This window comes from Melospiza melodia, chromosome 14 (genome assembly GCF_035770615.1).
Source record: "Melospiza melodia melodia isolate bMelMel2 chromosome 14, bMelMel2.pri, whole genome shotgun sequence".
Taxonomy (NCBI): domain Eukaryota; kingdom Metazoa; phylum Chordata; class Aves; order Passeriformes; family Passerellidae; genus Melospiza; species Melospiza melodia.
In genome coordinates, this window is record NC_086207.1 from 13,682,034 (window position 1) to 13,705,360 (window position 23,327).

The 23,327-nt window shown below is 41.6% G+C and overlaps 1 protein-coding gene across 1 annotated transcript in view; it reads right to left on the bottom strand.

The window, feature by feature from the left end:
* Window positions 1-23,327, bottom strand: part of ADAMTS2 (ADAM metallopeptidase with thrombospondin type 1 motif 2) — a 174,419-nt gene that overhangs the window by 100,121 nt on the left and 50,971 nt on the right. The window contains exon 3 of the mRNA XM_063168778.1: window positions 12,015-12,174. Within this exon, the coding sequence (XP_063024848.1) occupies window positions 12,015-12,174 (160 nt within the window). The remainder of the gene's footprint in view (window positions 1-12,014; window positions 12,175-23,327) is intronic.

Below are 23,327 nucleotides of genomic sequence, written 5' to 3' on the forward strand. Positions count from 1 at the left end.
CAAGCAGAGATTTAATCTATGGCTTTGGACAACATAATATTTTAAGCTCAGGCCCCTGAAAGGTCTGATTCCTCAACCTCAAGAAATATATTTTTTTATGTATTGAAGAAAGAATCTGCTTTAAAAGCCACATAACAAATAGATACAAGCCCCAAATATCTAGGGTTTGGCATCCCCAGTTTCATTGTGAATAAAATGTAAACGAGAGCTCTGTAAAATGAGATCCAAACTTCTGCCCTGCTCCACAGGGAAAAAGGCATGCACGACTGCAATGTGTTCATTACTATATATAACAGGGTCTCTCTAAAAATGGAAAACCCTAGAAAGAAAGAAACCCAGTATGATGAATGAACTCTGAACACTATGATCTAGCAAAGCTCAATTAGACAAACAGAATTGCTGCCCACTCAGCAGCAACAAAACACAGCTCACAAGAGGTAATTGTCAGGGCTTGCTAATTTCATATATTTTAATAGTCAGGCAAGGGCAGCTTCTCATGTCACTGTTTAGATACTGTTGCTGCCACTCACAGCAGATGCTTTCCCACAAAGTGACCTGGGTTTGCTGGTCTGTGGATGAACAGCGTTTCCAAAATGTCATGACTTCTCACATCCAAAGACCATTCAAAAACCTGCATCACTGAAAACCAGAGCAGTCATTTATTCCTAAAATACTTCACAAAAGAAAAAAAAAAAAAAAAAAGGGAGAGAGAGACAGAAAAAAGAAAAAATGGTTTCTATTTCTTTAAAAGTTATAAAAAAGCCCTGCAGCAGCAAGGTAAAATTTCCTGTCAAGCATGCAAGGTGGTTTTTGAAGGAGGTGCAGGGATGGGCATTTTGAACGCAGCTGCTTCAGGCACAAAACATTTTTTAGTGTCTCTCACCATTCACTATCTGCAAACACCTTCAACAACTGCAGTATGCCTCCACAGGTACCACAGGAAAATAGATCTCCTTGACAAGCAAATAGACATGGTCACAAAGTGCACAGACACCTGATGAGATTACAAGTTTAAAAAATTCCTACAGGTGGCAGTTCATGGAAACCACCATTAGGCTTGTCTTTTCAGGTTACTCTTAGACTGAGCATGTCTTATGTGCAACTCTCTCTCTGGGTAAAAGAAGCCTTCCTCAAATGTTCTGTAAATAATCACTGCAATGTTTACAAAGCTATGATTGTTGAAGCAATGCTAAAATATTAGTGTTACCAGGAAAAAAAAAAAAAACAACCCATGTCTCTTAAAATTAACAGTCTGTATTGACCAAACTCTGCAAAATGGAGCAGAGCCTAGGGAAACGAATTTGGATCCAAGGACAACTGTCTGGAGCCCAGCAGTGCTACAGAAGGGGATGCTGAGCACCGTGAGTCTCCTGCAGCAGGGCAGCAGTGAGGGACTGTGGGGCTGAGCCACCAGGGCTGTGGCTCCCAGCTCCTCCCCGGCTCTGAGGGATTTCTGGGCACCCTTCCTCACACACCCACCGGGCAACGCTGCAAAAGGCTGCTGAGAAACCTCCCCTGAAGAGCTGCCTACCTGTGGAACTGCCAGCTCTGAAGTGGAAATGAAACCCCTCCCCTAACCCCCTCAGCATCCAGATTGTGATTAATAATTTTTCCCCTTGAAAGCAGCACACGTTGACGGCCAGCCGAGCCGTGCCAGATGGTCCAAGCACACACACAGAGCTGGAACAAGGAAGAGACTTCTCAAAAACTCAGAGATAAAAGGAACAGCAAAGATGCATCTCAGGCTTTTAATCAAAGAACCTGCTGACAAATGAAATACACAGTATTTAACCCATTAACAAGCATTGCAGTTCCATGAGCTGAGCAACAATATCACACAGAGCATTAAGAACCTGTTGGTCTGCAGGAGACTTCACCTTTTGCACGGGAATGGGACGAGTGGACACCAGAACCAGGTGCCACTCTCTGAGGGTCTCTTTGCAGAAATGCAGCCAGTGGAGCACAGGGTCTCCATGGGTATTGAGGAAAGCAATGCAGTGATTAAATTGCTTGCCTTGGCTCTGTTGGAGCCCCCAACAGCTTCCAGCTGGTGGCTGCATCCCTTCCAGCAACGAGGCTCAGGTAGCAACAGCTGGCAAGAGGCTGTGGCCAGTGAGAGAGGGGACTGTCATTAGCAGGGTGTTACACTGCTTTAAATCCATCACCAGATCATGCCTTTGCTCTCACTGCAATAGTAAAGTTTCAGTAATGGAGTATCAGGATGCAGGTGTGTGCAGGCAGTGTTGCAGGGATCAAGAGAACATCTCTATATTAACAAATAGCCATTGTTTGGCTTGAAAATTCATCATGGTCCAAGCCAGTATTGCTGACAGACCATTTGTAATCTAATATGCAAATGTTAAGTAAAACTACTCCCAAGGTTTATATTCAAATGAGCAAAGACATTTAAATTCAAACTATTACCAGCAAACATGTATGTGGGACTTTATGATCTACACAGTTTGGGATAAAGTATTTAGGAAAATAATTATGAATCATTTGTAACACAATCATTTAGAAAAAAGCAGAGTTTGCACTCATAGTTTGCAGTAACAGTTTCTGTTACTGCTTTATCCCACTTACGCACTGTTTTGAAACAGTGTTTCTGCTCAATGGAAAAGCACAAATTTTCAAGAAGAAATTCATTCACTACTGTTACCAAACTGCAGATCCAAAGCAGCTGTAATCAAAAACTTTGCTGTTTTCCTCCTGGGCTAAGACATTCTTGCCTTTTAGAATTTCAGGAAAGCACAGGGGAAAAGAACCTTGCACTAGCTGAAAGAAAAGTTAACACTGCTGTTGCTTGTTCTTCAAATGAAAGTTATTTTTACCTAAAAAGTCCAAGCAGCCCCAAGTACTGCTTAGAGAACTCAAAACACAAAAAGCACCAAAAAAAATAAGGAAGAGTCACAAAATGGTTATGGAAAGCTATTACCCAACACAGGCTTTAGCTCTAAACCAAGGCTGGGCAGACCGGGCACCTCCTTCATACCAACCACAGGGTTACCACAGGTGCAGTGCCCACCTCCTGCAGGGTGTAACACATGCTTGGCTAAAGCATAAACATCCAAGAAGCATGAGCTTCCCTGCTCATCCCTGCACTGGCACACACCAGGGGCAGGGTCTGCATCCTCCCCTCAGCCTGGCCACAAAGGGCAGGAGTGCTCTGTGTCCTGCAGTCCCCCAGCAGCAGGGCCTGCCCTGCCCAGCTCCCCCAGCACTGCTGGGTCTCTCTGACCCAACAGGACCTGTGGCTGCAAGGGGGAGGCAGGACAAGCAGGAGTCCTGGCTCTGGCTCTAGGGCAGGGGGGAGAGCAGCTTTTAGAGGGAACAGTGCATAATGCAGTGTTTAAATACATTATATAATGCAGAACTCAGCATATACAGAGTCAGCTAAACAAACAGCCCTTTAGCTCAGGCAGTGGCTTTTGCTTTGGAGGTGCCCAATGATGTCAGGCTGAAGGACCAGCTCTGGGCACTGAAAGGTTCTCCTTTAAACCAGCATTGAGTTCATGAGCAACACAGGGGTGAATGGAAGTGTTTGGTGGCAGCCATGAAAATCAGTGCAGAGTAAGACCAAGCCATTTCTTTCTCATTCTCCAGCTGGGCTCACACCACCATAAATGCAGAGACCCTTCCAGTGCCCCTTCTGCAAGCACCAAGATAACAGCAACACACAGCACTGCTGCTCTGGCCAGCCCTTGAGGAGCACATCTCACAGAGCTGAGAATAGTCAGAACCAGCTGGAATACATTTTTAATCCTTGGACCACTTCTCAAGGCCTCACATGTGGCTCTCCTGTTGTGAGAAATGATAGAAATGTAGATATTTGAAGGATATGCATCTCTCTTGAAGCTCTGGGCTTGCCCATCACTTTCACTTGATGATGTCTTTCAGCCTCATCAAACCACTGCATCATCATCATCATAATCATGGACAGCAGATGAAATTTATGTCACACTTTTTGTCAGAAAGCATTTTAAACTGAAAACACTTATCGGCATTTTCTACATAGAGCTTATTTTAGTGGTGCCTACCAGATGCTATTTTGTGTATTGTTATCAAACACAGAGTTTGAATCCCATGGTACAAAACAGCAAACACTACATGCTACCCATATTTTCGAATTCTCACCGTCAGAATCCATTTCCTAAACAGAGATACGGGTTGCAGAACACTTTCAGTTTGTCAGGACAGAATATTAAGGTCTTTCTGTGAACAAGTTTCTCCCTCTTTGAGCCTGGCAGGACCCGCTGGATCCTCGCCATCCTCTGTTTTTCTCAGCAGGTTGGACAACACGAACACAGCTTGTAAATAAACAAACCACAACAGGATGACACTTCACAGAAAAACACACCAGTAAATGTGAAATTGCAAAAACCTTGTGGGCGTGCACATGCATTTTCATAAGGCAAACCTCCCCACACGCCTGTGGGCGGCTGCACACCCTCACACATGAGAGCTCTGGCTGGGCTCCTGCAGGCAGAGTCTGACTTCCCAACTGCTGCTCCAGTGAACTCTGCCCTTCCACAGGGCTCCTGCCAGCAAGACACGGGGTCAGCTTGCAGTGAAAACAAGGTTTATGTCACCCTCGTCCACAAGGCAAATATTTTGATCTCTCTTTCCTCCCGGGAGACTGAAAGGCTAAATCCATTAAGGATTGTGAGATCAATGGATATTAGAAGGAAGTTCACAAAAATGAACTTTACTGAAACCTGCTGAAAGTGTTTTGTCTTTATAAGCAAGTGTTGACTAAATCTAAACACCAACAAGTGATTAATCAACCTCTGTTTCACACTCCCCCAAAGCTGAATTTAGGATGTGAAAGAAGGATAGAAGGATTAGCTGATACAAGGATGTGAAAAATAAAATGAGTGCTTTCTCAATATTTTCATCAGAGCTGATCACAAAAATTTTACAGGAGTATTCGTATGAGAACTGGAAACTTGTTTTATAGGCCAATATCAGCTTTAGTATCATTTTTTTATATTTAGCAACATTTGGTAATATTCAACTCCAGCTATAAGCTGTTCACAGCAATCATTTTGGAGAGCCTTACAGAGCTTGAATTTAGCAGAGGAGCTAAAATGAACTCATCAGTTAAGAATTAAATTAATTTTATTTTTATATTAGCTGCCAATACAGGCAAATCAGTGATATTTAAACAAGTACAAATAATTAAGTCATTCACCCTTAATCAATGCATATCTGAATGGAAGTAACTTGCTCCTATAACTTGCCTCATAACCACAACAGAAACCCATTCAGAATAAAAAATCCATTTAGCCTAAAGGTATGTACCTGAATCCCACTGAAATCAATTTGATTTAAGTACCTGCTCAAAGCTGAGCCTGCACTGAAGTGTTTCCTCAAAGTCTACACAGATCCCAAGCTGCCTAATGAGAAAGGCAGGGACAAATACAGAAACTGAGCTTCTTCACATGCTATTGTTATGTTCCTGTATTCCAGGAAGAAAATAATAGTTTAGCAACAGTTTATTACAGCTTGGTGGGGTGTGTGGGAGAGGGAGATGACAGCTCAGTGCCAGGAACCTGGAGTGGAGCTGGGCCAGGTGGCAGCTCTGCTCCAGCTCCAGGCCACCCCAACAATTTTTACCTCTGTACCAGAGGATTTGTGTTCCTGGTGAAACAAAATGGTGCTGCAACAACTACAGATTTGATATCATGAAGAAATAATAATGAGAAACTATTTCATGAACATTCAATAATTCTGGAAGTGATTTAGAGCACCTGGAAAAAGGAGATGTTTAATTAAAAGAAAAAATCCTTTGAAGATGGAATATACTTCCCAAAGCACTCCAAAATTCAAAAAAAGCACACTGCAAAGGTAGCCCACACAGCTTTGCCTGGTCCTGATATGCATATTGCACACCACGCATCAGGAGCTACATGAGCACATCCCCATCGAAAAACTGATCAAAATTACTGATATTGAGAAAAAATCAATTCAATTCATTTCATAATAATTTTATTTCCAGGCAGAATGAAACTGACAACCACAGAAGCACTGGGAGGTTTGACTTTTTATGTGACACCATTCTGTGGCCCAGCTAAGGCCACCCACTGAGGAAGTCCACAGCAGAAAACTCCATCAACTCTGGAGAAAAATAGGCTATTCCTGGCATTTCCCATCCAGTACATTTAAGAGCATTGTTCATTAGCCTTCACCTGCTCATCCCACATGATTTACTGCACAACTGTAAAAGTATAAACCTTTAGATTTTTCCCCAAAATTCTCATTTTCCTAGCAAAGATCTCATTTTCCTAGCAAAGAACTGCCTAATCAGCTGTAATGCAGATGGCTGGGAAGGGTGACATCCCATGGCCTAAGATCATTTTCCCTGGGGATTTGTTTTTCCCATGAGTGCTTAACCTTGCTTCTGAATCAAAAGCTGTTTTGCCACTGAAATCTCAATCTTCCTCTTCCCAGAAATCCCCATGAATCTGCAATGTGGAATTCAGAGAAAACCCAAGACAGGAGAGAAAGACAGATGTATTTATCATGCACAGATGATGTAGGAAGGAGACAAAAAATATTGTCATCAGAGTCTTACTGACTGCAAAATAAGGGAGCAGTAATTAATCAGCAAGAGTGCAAGCTGAGAGGAAATATTGATTGGATTTGGAGAAACTTCAGTTTCCTGAAGAAACTGTTCCCCTGCAAAGGTAACCAGGAAAGTTTGTGTAAATTAGAATGGCAGCAGGCCAGCCAGCAGCCAGTCTGAGCCATTTCAGGCAATCCAGAAAAATATACACCAGATGCACGTTGGTTTCTAAAGAGTAATTTAAATACATTAGTAAATCAATGGCATTGACAGTTTGATGGACTATGATGGAGGAGTCTTCCTCTGAAATATCATCTCCAAAACCTGCAAAGCTCTGGCAACTTTGTTACAACTTTATCATATTTTTGACTTTCATCTTTTCAAAAAGCTTCCCGAGTGGAGTTGTTTCGGCTTAATTTTACATGGATTTCTCCCCTGCTGACTGGCCCCTAACATTTAGGGCTCCTAAATGTCAAAGAGAGGAAGGCCAGGAGATGCCAGTGAGAGGACTGAGGACCAGCTCTGCTCTGATGAAGTTTGAGTCTGTCAGAAAGAAACTGGCTACCACTATTGACTAGAAGCAGTAAATTATTTCTGTATATTATCTGACTGGCATGTGCTTACAGCCAGGGGGGTGATTTTACCTCAATGTAAAAATAAAACTAAATAATTGAAAAATTTACCAAAAAGGTAATAAAAAAATCGTGGGGTTTGCCCCAGGAGGAATATCAGAGGGTCACAATAAATGATCACATCATTCGGCACCAAGGCACAACTCCTCTGCAGCTCTGACCTCCAGCAACCCCAGGTTTTGCCATGGGAAGGGGTCACAAATCTCCAGCAGAGCTGTGGGTTTGCCCACCCTGTCAGCCCAGAGCTGTTTGTGATGGGACTTGTGTCAGACTCTGCTTGGCCATTCCAAGGGATTTAATTGGCACTTACAGAAACAAAACCTTTCTGGTTTAAGCACATTTGGGGAGTTACCTTACTGTCTTCATCAGTAATAAACTGTTCCTGGCTAAGGTCATCTTTCATCTGCAGAGTAAATAAAACTGTCACTAAAGCTGAGTTTCTGTTTCTCATCAATCATACAATACAATAAAACTCAGAGCACAGTACTTAAACGACATTTTTTAGAGAAAAGGCAAACCTTAAGGACGTTTTAGTATAATCATTTCCTTTCAGCTGATCAACATAACAGACACAGTAATTTAGGTGGAGAAATGTGATATTAAATCTTACAAACCTAATAATCAGATTGCCTTTAGAGGCAAAAATCAAGCTAGCTTTCCAGGCCTCACCATAGCCATTAATTAAATACTTAGCACTTTTTCAGTTAACATTCAAGGAACATTTAAGCAAAAACCCAGCAGTTTCAAGAAAAAACAACCCACTCTAGCTTATCTTTTTAATTCCAGTTCTATTATGTAGGTAGTTTTATTGCTATCAAGGAACATTTCTCATGTTTGTAAGAAGGAATTCAACTGGAAATATTAAAATATGTTCAACATGATGCTTATTTTTATCTAAAGGAAGATAAATTATTCTATGTATGCAAGCACTAAAAGCAGTTGCCAGAGAAAATAGGATTTATTCTCACCACACCTGCAATATTTCAGCCACTACAGGAAAATATTTCTCTTTCTGAAACAATTAGCCTAATTTGTAGTGAGCTCACACAGACTTTCACAGTACTACTCTGCTGAAGATTATTACTTGCCTAAAATATGATGCTTACATTTTTCCAGTACATTAACAAATAGCACTGTTTGAAAGAAGACCAGGCAGAAATATTACACCCCATACTCTGTGATTCTCCCAAACCCCAGATAATCCCACACCAGTCAAAACAAATGATTCAGGTTGCCAAAACAAGTAGTTACATTTCCCAATCTTCTGATAACGTTTTACGTAAATGCAGAAGCGAATCTGGCACAGTCTGGAACCAGGGCAGGGCAGACCTCTCCCAGCACATTCCACTTCTCAAAACCCAGCACGTCAGCAGAGCCTTCACAACTCAAGATGCACACCTTGATCTCTGCAGGGCTTAGGAGGTTGTGGGGTTTGCTTGTTTACAATTTTCAGACAGATGGAATCTCGGTTTTCTCTAACTATAATATAGAAGATAGATAACAGTGCATGGAAAATGCTAGAAAAACCCCTGCTGTCAGGTCCATCTCATCACATCTGTTCACATAATTTAGGATTTATTTACATTGTGTGGAAAATGCAATTTTAAATTTTTTGTTTTTAGGTTTTTTGAATCCTCACTCCCAAGAAGTCAATGGATCTTCCTTTACTCCTGGCTGCCTTTTGGGGCGTTCAGCTGTCCCCCAGCCTCAGGGACCTTTGTGTCATTGCCCTGCAGCCCCGTGCTGGAGCTCTCTGCCAGGGCAGCTGTGGGAGATGCACATTGCCTGGGGGCATTTACTTCAACAAACCACCCTCCAAAACAGCTGCTTTTAGTAGAAAATCCCAAACCCTTGTGCCTTGTGAGGCCCAGAGTGGCCACTGCCCGCTGCACACCCAAGACCTTGAAATGGTGGCTGATCCTCTCAGCTCCAAGTTCATGGAGTTTTCAATTCCTTCACCTCCTGTTTCGCTGAGGAGAGAACAGCTTGTCCTATTTCTTGTGAAAAGAGTGCCAAAGATAGGAATATTTATAAGGAATTTGTATCTATCTATCCAAACCAAAACATTCAAAAATCATGACTCACAATCCCCTCCCAAATCATGGGATTAAATTAACATATCATGGGATTTTAAAAGATGCTGTTTTAAAAATTATGGAATACTTAAAATTTGTTTGTCACGCATTACCTTAAAATATTTACATAGCCAGAAACTACACATTTTTATCAACAGTTAAAAGAAGTAGAAGCTTACCTAGGGAAAAAAAATCATCACATATTCATAAGATTCCTGGAGGCTGGACCTTTAAAAATAGTCCAAGTGTTACAATTCATCACATGTAAATTTATGGGATTTGGCAACAATGCACTTGTCTCCAGGGATATTGGAAAGAAGGGGAGTGCTCTTGGTTAACCTTTTTTTTTAATAGATACAGCATGCTGAAAGTGCCCTACTAAGTATTTCCTAACTCAGCCCATCAATCAGTTAGGAACACTGGAAACACACAGCTGAGTGTGCTTATCAATGCCCAATCACTAAATATTTTGGTGTTTGTTAACCAAAACTCAAGACATTCTGGAAAAAGACCAAGTGGAAAATAAAATTACAATTTGTGAAAGTACATCCTGTCCATGCCTTTTGCCTAGAGCAATCAGAGGTGGGAAGCCAGATTTAATAAAAAAAAAAAAAAGTAGAGAACAAACCATTTTCAAGTGGTTGTTCACTATTTTTTTATTGAAGGCAAAGACAATTTCATGGAAAAAAATCCCCTTTACCCTACAGTTTTTATTTTTACTGATTTTTGGTAACAGTGGGGGTTTTTTTCCAAAACAAAAACTAAGTTTCCAAATCAAAAGGTGATGGTGTAGAAGGGAAGATTATTGCCCTTAGCATTCTTTCCTCAGTTTAAAAATTTGAAATATCACAACCATTCCTACCTGTCCCCACACCTGCTGTACCAGACAAGGTCACTGCTACTTCTCAGCCCAGACTCCCTTTTGCTTTTCAATCCCACAGTGCTGGCTGGTGGCTGTGATTGCTTCGTGCCTTTTTACCACAGTTTGCAAACTGCAGCCCCGGCACAGGGGAGGTGACAGACACCGAGTCTGGTGGCATCAGACACGGCGTGTGGCTTTGCTGCATCCCAGAGCCTCCTCCAGCAGGTACCAGGTGCCAGTAACTGAGCTGATCTACAGTTTGTGCTTTTCTGTGTACCACACTCCTACTCCTGAGGAATATTTACCATCCAAAACCAAAAATACTGCCATAAGGTGTGAACAACATCAAGTCTCTTTTGTTTAAGAGGAAACACAGCGAGCGGCTGGTATTTTCCAACATGCAATAATTTTATAAACATTCACTAATAGAGCAACTTGCACCATACCTGCCATCCAGCCCTTCTGGGGATTGTGGTATTCAGACTCCTGCAGTACCCAGATCTGCTCCACAGTGAGTACAAAGGCAACAGAGAACAACTAACCAAAGCTCTGTGTCAGTCACAGAATTCATAGGTCATTTCCAAAGTGGAGGAAAAAAAATTGGTTGAATGATATTGCTTGCTTTCTTTTTAATCCTTGTTCCAATCTGAACAGTGAGAAATTTATATTGTTCCTGGGGCCCGAATTTCAGTGCCTCATCCCTATGGCCTTCTGTTTCTTCATTCCTATACTTGAAACCCCACTATACTGAAATAAGATAATACTAGGGTATGAGTGACAAACAACCCTGCAGTTTGGTACACACATTTGGAACAAAAATGTAGCTATTTTGTTGTTTCCACTCAAATGACCCAGTTAATTTCAGTGTTAACATCAGCTGTCAAAACATCCTCTTAGCATATTTGCATCCCTTATTTATTCAGAAAAAAAGGTGCAATAACCAGGCAGTTATCAGAGAAACAGAAAGCACTACACAGAATGGATGTTTATATTTAATTCTTGTTAGTCCATCACTGTCTATCACATACTTAGTACATTATATTCCACACTTGGCAACACACAAATAAATCCAGAAAGTTTGTGTTCATACTGGAGATACCCTTATTTTCCTTTTGGGACTAGTGCAGCCCAGTGAAGACACTGTCAATAAAGCCCATGTACCATGCCAGCCTCAGTGTCCTGCTTGCAGCCGTCCAATGCAACCTTTGCAAAGCCAGCACTGCCACCTGTCCCAGCAGCCACAGCCACCTCTGCACTGATGTCACCCACCATCCCCTTCCTCTGCTCTGGCCCAGGGCTTGGGGGGAACACACAACTTCATGTTGGCCATCCATCACTGGAGCCAAGGAATCTCCTCAAGGCAAAGACAGTGCCACCATCCCAGAGATGGTTTTGGCTGCTGCAATGTTTGCTTAGCCCATAGGAAGTGCTCAACACATTCCCTACTTTTCCCTTCTTGGAGGGAGAGTGTGGATGCCGTGGGACAGAGAGAGAGAAACGGCAAGCGTTTCTCACAGCAGCTTGTGAGAAGTTTTAGGGAGCTAGAAAGATGTGATAACTTGTTGACTCTTAATTTGCAGGTGGTGTTTTTCTACTTTATTTTTCTGTTCCTCTCAAGGACAGTGCGTGAGAAAGATGTTTCTGTTAGTTAGCCAATAGAATAGAATCTATCGTGCCACTCTATAAAAATCGCGGGGTTCTTTTGAATAAAACCTTCTTTGCCTTTTCTATGATTCCGCCTCTCGCCTGGTCCTGCCCCAACCTCAGCGCAAGAGTGACAGGAGAGAACATTTCCACTTTGAAAGACAAAAAAAGCCACAGGTAGCAGGTGACATTGGCTCCGTGCCTTCAGCTGCACCTCATCCCAGAGCGCGCCTTACCTCTGTACACGGTATCCACGTCCTCACCAGGAAGCTGCTTCCTGGCAGCTGCTCTGCGATAGACCACGTGTGTTCTGCCTCCCTCCTCCTCCTCCTCCTGGGCTCCCCTCTCCAGAGGCTCGATGAAGAACTCGTCCTCGTCCGTGCGGATCATGCCAGCCTGCAGCACAGGGCAGAGATGGAGCACTTTGCATTACTGCGCATACAGCAGGCACTGCCAGCAAACAGTTACAATATGCTTAAGCACACTTTAGTGCTCTCTAGAGAGCAATTAGGATGCAGAGAGGAAACCAGGTGAATTCTTTATTAGAGCAAAACAAAGCATTGTTTTCCCAGCTTGACAAGAAAGGACAAAAGGTACAATTCTGAACCAAAAGGATTTCTCCTTGAGCCACATGAGCCAAGTACAGGGCTAAGAATCTATCTGGGAAATCACCCTCTCCATTAAAAAACATCTAAAATGGAAGTTACTATGACCTTAGCTATCCATCAGGCCCAGACCACTCCAGTGTTTACTATTTCTGCTATATAAAGGAGCAGATCAGTGCCATAAGCTGATGTGCACTTCAACAGTCAAAAGTTGTAGAGTCAGCCTTTCTGTCCAGAAGCAAGATAGAAAATACTGCATCTTACTTTCAGGCAGCTAAGCTTTGTGATTATTTCCCCTGTGACACAAAGCCAACAAAATAACCTTTCAAGAATTAGCTACAACTAGTTTGAGTGTCAGTAGTGCATTGTTAAAAAATAACCCAACTTATTCAGACTGGACCAGATACCCTGGTATGAAAATAGAAATTTGCACTTCTACAAAGCACACCAAAGGAGCATCATCCAAACAATTCTCATTGTGTTCAGGGGAAACCCTTATAAAGACTGAAAACTTTAAAAAAGGAAAGGACTTTTTGTCATCTTTATGCAGGTGAAACAACTTGAGCACCTGGATCACCTGGGTTTTTCTCCTCTTGCAGTCCTGCCCAACTGCAGGAGGTCGCAGCAGCCAAAGGCTGCTTGCAGAGATGGTTGGCTTGAATCAATTTTTTCTGCATGTTTGCACATCTGTGTTTGAGAACTTCAGCTACTGAACTCGCAGCTTGCAGACAGTCTTACTATTAACACGAATGAAATTGGTCCAGATCCAGCCTCCAGAAGCTCCTTCATCACATTCTTTCCCACTCTGCCCAGAGACAATCCTGGAGACACTGCAGTCTATAATTTGTACTGTGACACTCTCTATATTGCTGTCTGAGCTTCTGGGAGCCTGAATCCCCTTTCAGTGAAGCCTTACCTCAAGCTTCCAGGAGAACCAGTTTGGCTCCTTTGAACCCAGTATCCTCACTTGAAACAAGCACATCTAAACACACTTATCATATTCCAGCACCAAAGTTCTCATACAGCACATATTTTTCTTCTACAAGCAACAAACTACATTCCTACTGCTATAAATACAGTATGTTCACTGGTTCCCTCCTTGGAAAAATGTCAGGTTCATTTGTCATGTCTTAACTTACATTAGGCAAGATTTCCAGTCCCTGAATTCGTATATATAATGTATACAAAAACAGATTGGAGAGGAAGGATTAAAGAAGCAAAATTTTATCAAAGCAATTTAAGCTGATGCCATCCTGCCTGTATAGAGACAACTGAATTTGAAAATCCTGTTTCTTCTTAACTAATTTAGATTCTACATCAGACACAGAAAAGGTGAGACAAGCTCAGCAGCTCAAGGAAGTCAAGACAACCAAGAAAATTAGTGCTGAACCCGAAGAGAGAGCAACTGATCTTTTACTGAAAAGGGGAATACATGAAAAATTCAGACTTGATGTTGCTCTCCTTTTAATGTTATTCTAGCTACATAACACACAGAGTTCTTATGGATATTAAATATTATGTCCAGAAATTTGGAAATCCTTTTATGATAAACACACAACTAAACATCAAGAAGGAAAAAGCATTTGCAAGTTCAACAGCACAGGATACAATGCAGATGCCATACTACACCCAAGAGAAATACACTGAGAGCTTGACTGTCATGTGAAAAATATGTCATTTTGGTTTTTGCAAGTGAAAAAAGCACCATGGTTGTGCACATGATCTTATGTATTTTTGGATACATTAAGCCTAATATTAACTAAGCAGCTAATGCCAGACCATAGCTTGGGATGCAGACCATAATTCAGGATACAGAAGGAAATGATGCTGTACACTGTGTGCAGCAGGGAGTACTGATGGGAGTTTGGAGGAATTTAGATCTTCTAAGAAAATTTACAAAGCAACAACGTCTGCAATCAGTAGTTGAACTGACTGGACAGAGGAGCAGCTCTTATAGGTGAACTTTAGCTTCCAGGGTATGATGGCCTTTTGGAAATGAAAACTGTTGGTCACAGTGAATTCTCCTCTCTGAGAAGATTAAGGTGACACCCTGGGACAGGCTGTAAGACTGAACAGAAAGAGGTATTTGAATGCTGGATCCCAAGACATAAAACAGTGCTTAAACACTGACATTTCCTGCAGGTCATTGTGCCTGGTATTGGCCCTTTTTTGCGCAGAGAAATTCATGTGGCACTGGAAGCTGTCAAAGAGCAGGACAACATCAGGTGCTCTCATTCCTCACTCTGCTTCTTGGATGGACATGACACCACTCTGCACATCCCCACCTTCAAACACAGAATCATAGAATCTCCTGAATTGGAAGGGCCCCCAAGTACCAATAAAGACCAACTCCTGGCTGCATTGCTGAATGTTCTTTTTTTCATTTCAATCTTGGTCTACACTGAAATTTCTCTTTTAGTGCAGAAAAACTCAACAATTATTTTTGATCGGAATTATTAGGAAAAAATGTATGTTTGAAGTGTAAAATTTTTATATTTTTAGATATGCTGCATGTCCTACACAGTCTTTCATTTAGCCAACATATTGTCATGAAATAAAATAAAGTAAGAAAGATAAGAATATCTGTTTCAAACTTTAAGAAGAAAATTCATGTAGATGGAAGGGCAGAGTTCCTACAGCAATCCACAGTTCAAGTCATCTGCCTAATAATATAACCACAACTATAAATGATTCATTAAGAAATATGTGGGGCTCCTGAAAGTCTCCACCACACATTTCCTTACTGCTTTGAGCAAGACATTTAACCTCTTTACTTCCATTTCTCCACCTCTGAACCAGCATAACAACAGTCTTGCAGGATAATTGCACGGCCTGATTTGGGTTTTTTTTTGGTCAAATGCTTTGAACATGGAAAGCTCAAGATTAATTGCCTAATGCATTTTTTCTGATACTACTCAGAACACCCTCAAAAAGCCACCACGAAAGGGAGATTGCTTTTAGTCATCAACTCAACACCAGTGCTGTGCACAGCCAAGCAAGCAATAGGGCAGCAAACAAGTCAGCAGAGGCTTGCCCACATCCTTCACCTTCACCCTCCACCAGTCCTGCTCTTTTCCACAGCTTCCATCGGCCCTGTGCCAGCCCATCATGCCAGGACCACTGTCAGACAACCACCAAGTTTGTGATGACAACAGAAAGCCTTCAGGTTGCTGCAATTTCCTGGAGAATGCCTAAGATAGAAATGCTGTATTGTTTGACACACCTGTGCCTTCCCTTCACCTGGAAGGGCTTCAGAAAATCCTTGCACAATCATCTTCTGCACATTTACTCCACAAGATGTGAAAACAGATTTAAGCCTTCCAATTGCCCGTTTCCCCAAAAGTTCTGAAGAGAATCACAGTAGGTGCTTCCACAAACTAAGAGCTTAAAAGTACCTGTTATTGTAGTTTTTTTCTATCCTATACTGCTCACCACCCATCCCAGGAATATTGTACTTCCAGGCATTATGGATTAGCAGTGATCACCCTGCTCTACCACCCTGCAGCCACATACACACTGTGCAATCCATAACCAGGCATGGAATTGTGCATGTCCATGGAAAGGAAATCCAATTCTGGAAAAATTGCTAAGATCTTACCTCTTCCTCTCCTCTTCTGGGACTTTTAACTTGAAACTAAGCTGAATATAGGAATATTGATGATGGCAGGTGGGATTGTGTCCTGTGACTAATGAAAATATAAATTAATAGAAAAAGTGTTTGCCTTTGAAATGCACCAAATTGTAGCAAAGAGCCTACAATATCCCACTATTTCCCAAAGTGGGACATCCCCAGGCCTTCCTTGCAAGGGCTTTTAGATCCCAGCTGCAAATTACTCAAGTCAAGCACTGCTTGGCACTCATTAATATGCATTAAAGACTAGAGCAGAAAACACTTAATCAAAAGGAAATGGCAGTTCAGAGAATCAAAACCTCTGCTAAGGTTGGCAAGGCAGTTATTTAGAAGTGAAAGCCACACAGAAAAAAAAAAATCACATGGAAGACTGAGAATGAATGTCCTGTCTAATTATGACACAAATTACACTGATAAGCCACAAAGAGTCCATTTGTGGATCACATGGAGTTGGGGTCTAGAGTTCCACTCCTCATCTCTTTTGAGGGTAACAGGGCTCCTGTGCATCCCTGGAGACCTCCTCCCAAGGATTTCAAGGATCACAGGATCTACATGTACTGGCAATGGCCACAGCCTCATGGGCTTTCTGCCCAGGTCAGTGACACTGATCCCATCCCACACGATGGAGATCCCCTCCCCAGCCCAGGGGACCTGCCAGAGCTTTGCCACCACACCACAGAGCTCAGCAGAACAGCAGGTTTCTTCTCCCACCTCCTCAACACCCCCAGCCCCAACTGCATTTCTTAAAGACATTCTTCAGAAGACTAATTTGACAGAAAAACTGCCTGGCATATTTAGATCTACAGAAAACTCCAGGTTTTGGAGCCTTAGCTCCTGTGGATAATTAAATGTCTCTCTGGCTCTGCACTTGGTGAGCGACTTAATTGTCTCCTCATTGCATTCAGATCACAGCTCCTGGTTCTGGGCTGTAATGAAGTAACCCATCCAGCGGCTGCTTCAGGACTCCAGATCCTCAGCCCATCCTGAAACCAGGAGTTTTAATTAATGTTCATTTTCTTCCTCATTAGTACAGATTTACAAAGCTTCTCATTGCCATAAAAAGGCAGATTTACGTCCCAGTCTCCAAGCACATGATACAGATAGGAAGATAAATGCAAACAAAGCTGAAATTAGTATTTTTTTTAAATCCACGTAACTGGTTAATTAATTAAATCAGTAACCCAGAAAAACAGTATTTCAGAAACTCTTAGAAAGAGCATTTCTGTAAATAAAGATCGAATTTTTTTGAGTATTTGATTCTGAAAGAGGTAAGTAGCCAAATTACATACCTGCACATGAACAAATCCCAAATACAGTCTTGAAATACAGGCTATTTTCTTGAGACAAAAGTGACTCACAAACTCTCAGATATTTACCCTCAGTGCCTGGGTTATGAGCTTGCACTCCCTGCAATGCCAATGAACACTCCAGATGGAAACTGGCAATATGGGATTCTCCCAACAATCAATTCACAGAGAATCTGAGAAAGACTCGCATTTAAACGTAGAGTTGCCAAAAATACTCTGTAGATAACTTGAAAGGGAAAATATTTATATTTCCAGGGCAAGATATTGGACAAAGTCTTATGCCATGTTTATATCAATGTGCTTTTACCTAAAACCACTTTTCTCTACATTTGAACAAAGTGGCATTAGCAGAGCAGAGAATTTGCAAGCAAATCCCTTCCACAATCCTTCTCTAGGTCTTGGAGCCACAGGAACATGATTTTTTCAGACAACAACAGATGTGTCCTCCCAACAGGAAAGCCAAGTACAGAAATACTCTTTGCTCAGTTACAGTGGAATGGACCTGGTGCACCAGGAGCTCCAGTGACTGGAGCAAGTGCACCCAGGAAGTCTGAGGCAGAGCTATGGACATGACACAGACCTTCCAAACCCCTCTCTGGGATCTCTCTGTATTTTCTCTTGTGCAATGTGTTCATTCCCAATCACACAGTGCATTGATTCAGAAATAGATGAGTTTGGAATTTTACTTCCATTCAGCTTAATTCATGTAGATAATGCAAAAAAAAAAAAAAAAAAAAACCCAAAACCTTCCTATGTCATATTTGCATTTGATTCTTTGAGAATATTCCAAAATTCACATAGTGAAGCATTGCAGAAGAATTGTTCAGTGCTGCAAATTCATCCTCCTTTACAGTGAAAGGAAGTTCTGAAGGAATTGTGGCAAATATTTGGAACACACTGGCACTTACTGTGCTGCATGCTCCTGCTGCCCTCAATCTACACTGATCTATTCAGGCCCAGACTGGGTGGGAAAGAAAGTTTCTAACTGATCATATATACTTCTGTTACTTTTAGTATTTTTCAGCTTTTTTTTTTAATTGGTTTGCAGTTAAGTCATATTATTTTCACATATTTTCAAAAAAAAAAAAAGGGGGGTAAATAATTATTGGTACACATAAGAATTACACAGCCAGACTGACAGAGAGGCAGAGCCTTCTGGGTCACCCTATGGAAGCTGTGTGCCCCTTAGGGTCCCCATTTATTCCCTGCATGTGGGTTAAGGTCACATTTTCAGTGCACTTTGAGATCCACTAATGAATAGCACCATACAGGAATTACTGCTACTGAGAGCTCTTTCATGACAGGCTGCTTTCTACAGTCCTTGTTGCTCAAGGGAGGATGGGTATCCATCCATTCATGCATCTACAGACTTCCACTGCTACCAAAAATAAAATTTTGTTCCCAGAGCCCAGCTTAGTCACTACACAATTGCAGGTGTGATTGATAACAGCAGGGGGACAAATCTGAGCCAATATAACCTGGAGTTAAGAGAGCTGCATTAGTTTATAGCAGATGGGAATTTGGACCCAAATCTTGCAGCTTTATGGTATAATTCATTTTAGGAACTCAAAAGGGTTTTCTGTGGTTTTTAAGGGACACAATAGTGAGACAGACTGCGTCTCATTCTCAGTGAAGCATCGAGAAAACAGACACAAAGTGATTTCACAAAGCAATGCCAGCAGATTTCCAGACAAAGGTCCTGGCCAAAGGGCCTGGCTTTCACCAGTGAGCAATGCTAAAAACACTGCTTTCAACTTCTCTGCCTTTACAAGAAAATTACCAAATTCTCACCTCTGTCACTCAGCGCCTGCCCAGGGCCAGCAGCAGCAGCAGACCAGGCACAGCCCCAAGAATTTCCCTGCAATAAATCTCCTGCCTCTGTCCCCCACGACCTGCCCTGTCCTAGCAGGCACTCACCTGTGAATCATCAGAGAACCCAAGAGATAAATCTCACTTTCAACAAGTTGGGGTAATACACAGACCCAGAACTTCCAGTATTTGCCACAGATACTCCTTTTGCAGAGCACAGTAGAAAGGGCAAAAGTAGAAAGGGCTCTGGAGCAGGCAAATTCAGAGCAGATCCCCCTGCAGCCGCACAGGGAATAGCCTGGCACCTCTGCCAGGTTGGCTCCCACCTTTCAGATACCCCCACCAGCCTCATCCCCAAAAGCGCTTCAATTGTGTAGCTTTTCAGAGACAAGCAGCTCCTTTAGCTAAAATAATGCATAAGCAAGAATATTTTGGAAATTCTCTAGGCTTGGTGCCCACAGGTATGTGTAATTCCGAGTGGGAAAGAGGTGAGTTATTAAATAGCTGTTAAGAATGAAAATGATAAATGTGGCAGATCTTGCAGACTCAGGGGATTGTAAACTTGATTGCTGTTGTTGCAAGCAGGGAATAGTAATTGCAGTGCCCTGAAACAGAGTTTCTCAACTTTAATCTTTCAGAGAGGAAAAGCATGAATATCAAGTCCATGAATTTGCTAACAGCAAGATTCAAAAAGATTAACTTTCCCAATTTTGACACACAGAACCATTTGAAATAAGGCATTTCTGAGGACACTGACAAAACACATAGTTGAGTCCTACCCTCAGCAATAAAACTTAATTGACATTCTGCAAGAAAACAAAACAAGTCCAGCTGGAAAGCTCCTCAGCTCAAACCCTCACAAAATGGGACAGTTACTACACAAATTTATTTTCAAAAATATATTTGCTTAAGGCACAAATCACCACCCACTTAAGTCAATGGGTGTCACATTCATAAGTCTCAAGGTCAGAATTTATAAATGGATTTGTAAATACTAAAGCAGTTTAGTCTCATATTCTATATAAGACAGGTCATAGACTTTTTATCAAAGCATCACTGCAGCCTCCCAAAAACTGTCTGCAGCAGGGCTGGAACACATCCACTAATGGGTAGGAAACAGAGTCCAGGGCTTTGCTATGGTAAACAAGATAAAAAGATCCAGACCACAGAAAACTGCAGGAAAAGGATTACTGTATTAAAAAAAAATTTAAAGTTTACTATATTAAATTAATCTGAGTTGAAACCCAGCATTTAAAGTAATTCCAAATTATCCTGTGGAAGTCCTGACTCTTTGCTTAGGAGGATGTTCTGCAGCAGCACTGCACATCCAGAGGAGCCTGTGAACTGCAGGGCAGCAGGAGCCAGCCCTGGCCTGGCCATTCCCATTCTCCTGCTCCTCCTGGTGCCCACACAGACACACTGTGGGCAAGTTTGGGGAGCTCACCCCAAAATCCCCACCCTGGGAACCTCCTTGGAGAACTCAGTGCCCCTGGGCTGCAGCCTCTGACATTTGCTACCACAAGGAAAGACCCTCAGCAGGTAAAAACTCCCAGCTGGGAGAGAACATCTTATCTCACACACACTTCATACTGCTCCATGCAAAATCTCATAACCCAAAGCCAGCCACAGGTCTGATTTGTGGCTTGGAAATCAGACAGGGTCCTTCTCTGCTAAAAGCCAGCTTTACTCTAACAGGATGCCCATAAGGGTGCAGGAAAACAAAAGTAACAAAAGCTTGCTGCAAATGGGGCTTGTTTTTCTTTCCACATCCTATAGCCAGGCTTATTTTAACCTTCTTTCTCTTGCCCTGTGTTGGAGAAATGGACCTGGAAAGCAGTTTTTCAAATGAGAGCATGAAAACCTAATGAGAGATGAGCTTTCAATTTTATACTGCACTCAGCTGTAGGCTCCCAGTACAAGATGTCAACAAAGTGCAAGATACAGTACAAAAACTAAAATAATTAATCCCTGGAGGAACAGGCTTATTAAGAAGGATTAAATCAAAGAATTAATGTGCACTATTTGTCTGTGTGACAAAGACGAAGGGAGGCATATGATAACTCTCCAAGATCTGAAAGCATAGAAAGAATAAGAATTGCTGATGAGAAAAGCTTGGACATACCAGGAAACAAACAAAAAAATAAACTCTGACAAGAAATTTTAGCCTGCTATATTATAGGTAGTCTTATGCAAAAACCACCTCAAAACTTGTCCTTAAAATTACTTAAACACCTTATTTTTCACACTGCACTAGTACCTACAGTTCAAGGACCAAGGTTTAGGCATTGCACAATAACAAAGACATTTTAGCAGACTTCTGCAGAGAAAAAAATAAAGAACATCAGCTGAGTCCAAAACAGGCTCAGGGAGCTCAGCAGTACCTGGTGATCTACATTCTTGGAAAAGAAAAATCAAACATGAGTTAGGCTCAGACACTGAAGACAATCACCTGCTGCTGCAGTTGAAGGTAGACTGGCAGTAATGTTTTATTTTGGAAAAGCACCTATACTCTTAGGCAAAAGTTAAAAGAAAATAAAGAAAATTGTCTGTTTTCCAAAAAAAAATATATAAATTAATGTCCAACAGGACTCAGGTAGCTGGAAGTTGGACACAACATAACATTGAGCCAAATGGAGCCTGTAAAGGAACATAAGAGAGTATGGAAACTAAAGGCAAAGCAAGAAGCATAAGTCAGCCTGTAAATCTTTCAGAACTACTAGAAATCAAATTACACACCATATGTCAGTGGGCTAATGTATTCACACCAGTAGAGCTGGGTTAGCACCACCACACATTCTGGTAGGTTTACAACTGGTGTGTGTTTATTTGGACAATACTATTACTATAGAAGATATTAAGGAAGCTCTTCAAGAGGTGGGGTGGTTTCCATAATTTACACATCTACTATAAAATGATGTGGCTTTCTTACTTACAGTTGCCTTTAAAATCTCATGGGATTGTTTTATAATGAAACAGACATTATTAATTTAGATTACTAGGGAGAGAGAAAAAAAAAAAACAAACATTTGTAGTTCTTGAGACAACAACAGTGCTTAAAAACTTCTCAAAGTCAGTTGTCCAAGTACAGTCACAAGAACTACCAGCTTGGAATAAGGGTCAGAGGAAATATTCTAGTAAGGGTGCCAGTTATCTACCTCTATAAATGCAAAAATCATTATCAGTTTTCAAAAAAAATTATAAGATAATCTGTATCTATCCCCCCACTGGCTCTAAAGTCAATTATTGCAATTATGTCTTCAGGTCCTGTCTAGAGGAGGACCAAATATCCAGCCCAGGGCAAAGCAGCCAAGGGCACCAAGGGTGCTACTGGGGTACCCAGCAGTGATGTGGGGTTATCCAGGGCCTGACAGGAAACATCCCTCACCCAGCAAACAGAGATTCCAACCAGCCCATGCTCATCCCAGACCAGACAGGTGAATTGGCACACTGGTGGGGAGTTGTGGCCATGTGACCAGTGAGCCACTGAGCTTCACAATGAATTTCCAAATGTTTGAAAAATTACAAAGAGGTCAACATAGTCCTTGCACTTCCCCTTGGAATTTGCTGCTAACTACACAATTTAGATTAGAGATAGCAGAAGCCCAAGAGACAGAACTCAGGAAGATCAAGGAATGAATGCACAGGAACCTGTCAAATGGAAGATAACACTGACAAAAAACTAAAATGTTTTGTTAGAAACATTTAACCAATCTACACACAAGTCCTAAATTAGCTACTTTCAACTCACGTGAGGGATGGACAACTATTGCAACAAGTTCAATAAATATTTCCCTTCACTTCACTCTACAAACTCAATCAGCACCAAAACAGAAAAAAAGTGTGTTTAAATACAGGATAAAAAAAGACAAGACAGATGGCATTGTTTTGTTGTTACACAAGTCAGTCCTATAGCTGCACTGAAAACACTGGATGCAGGATGCCTGCAAGCACAACCTAACTGAAATGTTTCAAAGTTGTTGAATGGGAATGACCAGGATCTCAAACCCATCCTCATTTCAGCAGGGAGACTGAAAACATTAAATATTTGTTTTAACATGAATAAGAAGGACAGATAAACACAATTAATGGTGTAATAAGGACTACCTGAAAGTCATATCTTCATTTCACAATAGAGTATCAATTAGATTAAATATTCTTTCCCCCATCTCCCTTTGCCTAAAACAAATCACAGAGTAA